General features: G+C 31.8%; 1 protein-coding gene across 2 annotated transcripts; it reads right to left on the bottom strand.

Annotated features, from left to right (window-relative positions):
- Positions 1-356: 356 nt before the first annotated feature.
- Positions 357-5,837, bottom strand: LOC132720033 (zinc finger protein 845-like). Of its 2 annotated transcripts, none has more exons than XM_060704018.1 (2): positions 5,745-5,837; positions 357-3,138 (listed from the first exon to the last, which is right to left on the bottom strand). In XM_060704018.1, exon 2 carries the CDS (start codon positions 2,539-2,541, stop codon positions 619-621), a length of 1,923 nt encoding a protein of 640 aa, XP_060560001.1. In that variant the 5' UTR covers positions 2,542-3,138; positions 5,745-5,837; the 3' UTR covers positions 357-618. The 2 variants fall into 2 exon arrangements, with proteins under 2 accessions (XP_060560001.1, XP_060560002.1); XM_060704019.1 differs by lacking the exon at positions 5,745-5,837 and adding an exon at positions 4,197-4,383.
- Positions 5,838-6,314: the final 477 nt, after the last annotated feature.

Raw genomic sequence — 6,314 nt, 5'->3', positions numbered from 1 at the left:
TGTCTTTGGTTTACAAATTATACTTCCGTGGCCGAGTGGTTAAGGTCGTTGACTTCAAACCACTTGCCACTAACCGCTGTGGGTTTGAATCTCGACAGGGACTTTGGATTCTTTAATGTGAGGAAGCTATCCAGCTAGCTTACGGAACGTCGGTGGTTCTACTCAGGTGCCCGTTCGTGCCTGAAATAATGCAAGGAAGGACACCTGAGGTCTTCGGCCACCAGTAAAGCTGGAACGTCGTGTAATGACCTGTACTGTGTCGATGTGACGTAAAACCTAATCTAACAAACAAACAAAATCATACTAATACAAATGGAAAGACGAAGAAATTTGTGACATAATAACAGAGGTTAAAGAAAAATATACATAGTATATTTACATTTGTAATTATCTATATGGTAAATCTTTAAACCTAACACAAAACAGAAGAATGTTAAATTCAAATTCAACAGTTTTTAGTACTGTACATAATTTGTGTAACCTGTTTTTTTCTTTTCTTTTTTTTTTTGCTGTGTTTTTATGTTTTCCGGTCTCAGCAGTATACCAGAGTTAATAGCATTTCATACGATATGCATGATAGATATAGTGCTAAAACGGTTTGCATGCACTTTTGTCTACTTAAATGTGCATCTCAACGTGCGATTCAAGATTTTTTTTCCTTAAAAATGATTTATCACATGTATCACATTTATAAAGTTTCTCTTTTTTATGCCTTCTCGTATGTTTTTTCATCTCACGACTGTTGGAGCACTGGCAGATGCAATATTTGCATTTATATATAATTTTGTTAGTATGGATATTCATATGCCTATGTCGGCTTTGACGACCCTTAAAAGATCGATCCTTCACGTCAGTGTGTATTGTCATATGTTTTTTAAGAGAACTGCTATGAGAAAATGAATGGTGACATATTTCACATTTATGATTCTTCTCACCAGTGTGTATTGTCATATGTTGTTTAAGATTACTTCTCTGAGAAAATGAACTATGACAGATTTCACATTTATGATTCTTCTCACCAGTGTGTATTGTCATATGTTTTTTAAGCTCTGCATTCCGAGAAAATGAATTATGACATATTTCACATGTATGATTCTTCTCACCAGTATGAATTGTCATATGTTGTTTAAGATTACTGCTCTGAGAAAATAAACGATTGCATATTTTACATTCATGATTCTTCTCACCAGTGTGTATTGTCATATGTTGTTTAAGATTACTGCTCTGAGAAAATGAACTATGAAAGATTTCACATTTATGATTCTTCTCACCAGTATGATTCTTCTCACCAGTGTGTATTGTCATATGTTTTTTAAGATCTCCACTTCGAGAAAATGAATTATGGCATATTTCACATTTATGATTCTTCTCACCAGTGTGTATTGTCATATGTTGTTTTAGAGAACTGCTATGAGAAAATGAATGATGACATATTTCATATTTATGATTCTTCTCGCCAGTGTGTATTGTCATATGTTGCTTAAGATTACCTCTTTGAGAAAATGAATGATGACATATTTGACATTCATGATTCTTCTCGCCAGTGTGTATTGTCATGTGTCTTTTTAGCTTACTGTTGTTAGAAAATGAACTATGACAGATTTCACATTTATGATTCTTCTCACCAGTGTGTTTTGTCATATGTTCTTTAAGACCATTGCTCTGAGAAAATGAACTATGACAGATTGTACATTTATGATTCCTCTCACCAGTGTGTATTGTCATATGTTGGTTAAGATTACTTCTATAAGAAAATGAACGATGACATATTTCACATTTATGGCCCTTCTTACCAGTGTGTACTATCATATGTGTTTTAAGATTACTTCTCTGAGAAAATGAACGATGACATATTTCACATTTATGATTCTTCTCACCAGTGTGTATTGTCATATGTTTTTTAAGATCTCCTCTTCGAGAAAATGAACGTAGACATACTTCACACTTATGATTCTTCTCACCTGTGTGTATTGTCAGATGTTGTTTAAGATTACTGCTATTAGAAAATGAAGTATGACATATTTCACATTTATGATTCTTCTCACCAGTGTGTATTTTCATATGTCTTTTAAGATTACTACCATCAGTAAATGAACGATGACATATTTCACATCCATGATTCATCTCACCAGTGTGTATTGTCATATGTCTTTTAAGATCCCAACTGTGAGAAAATGAACTATGACATACTTGACATTTATGATTCTTCTCACCAGTGTGTATTTTCATATGTCTTTTAAGATTACTACCATAAGTAAATGAACGATGACATATTTCACATCCATGATTCTTCTCACCAGTGTGCATTATCATATTATGTTTCTTAAGACTACTACTGTGAGAAAATGAACGGTGGCATATTGCACATTGATAAGTTCTCTCACCAGTGTGTATTTTCATATGTCTTTTAAGATCCCCACTGCGAGAAAATGAACGGTGACAAAGTTCACATTTATAACTCTTCTCACCAGTATGTGTTTGCATGTGCGTTTCAAGATTACTTCTGTGCAAAGTGGAAATATTCACAATTTTCACATTCATAATTTTTCGCGAATGTATATATTCATGTGCTTTTTAAGATTGCCTTTGTGCCAAGTTGAATATTCACATTCATGATTCTTATCATCAGTGTGTATTGTTCTATGTGTTTTAGGACAACTAGTTTGCGATTGTCATATGTATTTTCAGACTACTGTTATCCGCAAGTAAGCATCTGAAATTTTCCTCAGTAGTCAACATTGTTATATATACTTGAAGATTGAATCTAAAAGAAAATGATTTAAAACACACTGACACACAGTATGGACAAGTGTATTTTGAGGTTACTAATTTTCTACAATGATTAATAAAATAATTTCTTCATAACTGTGAGTTCCCATTTTCCAATACAGGAATATTCACTAATAAAACTGTAACTCACTGGTTTGTAAAAATGATGTTTTAGTGCACTTAGAAAATTCAGGAAGGAAAATAAATGATCACAATTTCCAAAGCAATAGTTTTCTAACAAGACTGGTTTCACACATGCTTCTACAAATCACAACATATTTCTCCACACACACATATTGTATCTGTACCGCTGCTCAACAGTGTTTTTGTTGTTGTTGATGCTTTTCTGCTAGTGCCACATGGTTGTCACTGTTTTAAAATAAAGAAAGGAAGAAGCAACTGTTAGTAAACATTTGTTGAAATATATTTACTTAGTGAAAAAATCTGTTTATCCTTTCGAAACATTAAAGCTGCATTTAATAAATTTCATGAAAACAGAAATAGTGGCATTTTATCAATAAATTGGTTTTCTTATCAACTCTAGATCTTATTTTGGTGTCAAGACAACTAACCATAAAAATCTAAAACCTCATTGTGGCGAAATCGGAAGTACAATTTCCATTTGCTAGGAAACTTCGTCTTCTGATCATCTATACGTCAATATCATTCAAAACAACAAACATTGCTATAAGTAGCAGTCATAATTAAACGGTATATTTCCACATTGTAACGGATGTTTTCATACAAATTTAATCTTTTTTAGGAGATATTTACTAATTCACCGTGAAGCTTAAACAGTCAGTGTTTGCACAAAAAATCTCATACAATGGTATTTTCTGTGTAATAATAGATTAAGTAATAATCCCTACCAAATGATGGTGATCCTTATAAGTCAAATAAAGAGTTATCTCTCTTTTATATCCTCCATAATAAATATACATATATGAGTTAATTTGACAGATAATACCCCTTGGCTTTCCAAATAATCATATCATTATTAAAATACATCTATAGCTCTTTATACATCTCATATCATAAATATTACAAATTTTAACAAACTGTTTCTTTTTAATAAACCGTCCTGTAAGATATCGTAAATACGGTATTGTTACAGGCTATGACTAATATTTTTGCTGGTCTTAAAATGACCACCATCAATCGTCAAAATGTCAACAACAAGACAAAGAGCAAACTCTTAGTTTTATCATTTTTCTTTCTGTTTATGTCATATATTATGCCCAATAAACAAACTAACTTTAAAAGAAATATCTCTATTATTTTTCTAGAAATGTGATTTTTATGTCATAAGCCTGATCGGGCATTGCATCAGCTTGTTTATATTAAAGCAGAGACATATAATATACATTTTAACGTTTCTGTTTAAAGAACGGGAAAGATTATATTCAATAATATACATCATGACTCACTGCAGTGATTCAGATTGGATCATCAGACAATTTCTTTTATCTCTAGATAGGAAATGTATATTGTTGACTGGTATTCTGATGACCCTTTCAGGGTATCAAGCTTATTGTCAAATGACAAATATAATACACTGAGAGTTCAATACAGTTCATTTATGTAATTTGATTGTATTGTTTGCATTGCTCACGTGAAAACTGAAAAGATAAAAATTAAGTCATTCCAAAATCTAGCTAAACGCAGTTCTCCAGTACTTTCTGTAAACATACAACTCTGGGGAATCCACCTAAAGGGCATACATGTAGTAACAATATGTATGTTTTTGGTATTTATTTGTATAAAACTAAAGTGTAATATAACAATTATTTCTTTGTAAGAAAATAATTAAATATCACTGTATGAATAATTCAATACAAAAAAAAATAAAGTAAATACAAAAGTTTCTGCAGAAAATACCTCTATTATGGCAGATACAACAACGATTGTTTTAATTCTACTGGCATGCGAGCAGTTCCCGTACAGAAGCAGTACCGGCGGTATTTTTCATTTAAACTCTTGATTTTTACCTGCATTCTTCAAAAATTCATTTCAAATCAAGCAGATACATAAACGAGACAAAATCTAATTGTCAATTCGGCAGTACGTATATAAAGTCTCATTCTAAATCACTTTCACCTGTGCGTCGTGAAAACGTGACCTTGTTTTCTCTGGGGGATTCCGTCCTTGCGCGCATTCGCACAAATACTTACACGTGAGGCTTTTTAAAGGGTTTTACACTAATACCACCTGTTTACAATAAGTAGGCAATGAGATGAAAAATTGTTTAATTATCAGAATGTTGGCCAATATTACTATAAATAATAATTTTATGGCTTTGATGCGTAAAATATCATGCATACAAGCATGTTACTGCATATGAATGCGTTGGGGTAACGGTACCGGGTAATAGATACACGAGTTTAGTCTACGCTCTATTTCCTGAAGTACATCTATTTATCTCTTAGGTAATGGTCTGTTCAACAATTGTAAATGAAAAATAGGTCTGATATAATAAAATTGTATTATTATAATGGGTTAGATTTTATGTACAGGAACTACTTCTCTTCATATAAAATAATGGATAATTTCGGTACCCCATATGAGGCCTCATAAGTAAGGGTTATTCTATGTTTAGAACATGATGGAATTTCCATGATTTATGTGACGAGCCGAATATTGATGTGTAACATTCAAAATATTGGTGAGTGAGGCGTAATAAAAAATAAAATGGGCAAAATCACGCATATTTTCCGGTTTTCCCCAAGATAAAGGCTAAGGCTCCTTCCCCAAAATTGTGTTTTGGCCCTGTAGGGATACAGTATGTACTTCATTAGGTATAATTCCCCAGAGCTAAATCCGTAACGTACCTGAAAACGTGTTTAGCAAGGTTTCGGTAAAGTTCAATACACTCGAAATCTGAAACAAAAAAATCAAACAAAAAGCAGCAATACAATACTTTACAGACAAATGTTATCAAAAGATAATAAAATAGGCAACAATTCTGTATTACAAACCTCCTTGCCAATATTTAAGACTAAAAACTCTTCTTCTCCCAAATCGTTACAAATGGTGCAAAATTTTCAAAGGGAGTCAATCACGTCTAACTAAATATGATTCATACATAATCGATTCGTACCGAAACCACAACAACGGCATCAACAGCGACTATAAAGTTATGGAAGCCAGGGTTGAGAGTGGTTTCGTCGAACTACCTGTAATATTATTCCGTGGGTGAACTTATCTTATATGTTACACATTAATTAACGAAGCCTTTAAATATGAAATCATTTTTCTTATTAATTTATTATGTCAAACTTATTATGTCAAACTATACTGTATATGCTATGCTAAAAAAGGAACAATATTATTAATCGGAATAAAATCGACATATATATACAAATAAAAATAGAATATGTAAGGGAAGAATCAACTATGAATTTATAATCTAAATATAGATATATATATATACAAAAACAAGACAGAGAAAAAAAACATTTAAAAATATTAATCCAAAAAAATACAAAATAGAAAAAAAAGTACCATGATTTAGTACACGTAATAAATAACCCATCTTTTTAAATACT

Source organism: Ruditapes philippinarum, unplaced genomic scaffold (genome assembly GCF_026571515.1).
Source record: "Ruditapes philippinarum isolate M1 unplaced genomic scaffold, ASM2657151v2 ctg7357_1_1_1_1, whole genome shotgun sequence".
Classification (NCBI taxonomy): domain Eukaryota; kingdom Metazoa; phylum Mollusca; class Bivalvia; order Venerida; family Veneridae; genus Ruditapes; species Ruditapes philippinarum.
The sequence above is the reverse complement of the archived record's forward strand: the minus strand, read 5'-3'. Positions and strand labels throughout refer to the sequence as shown.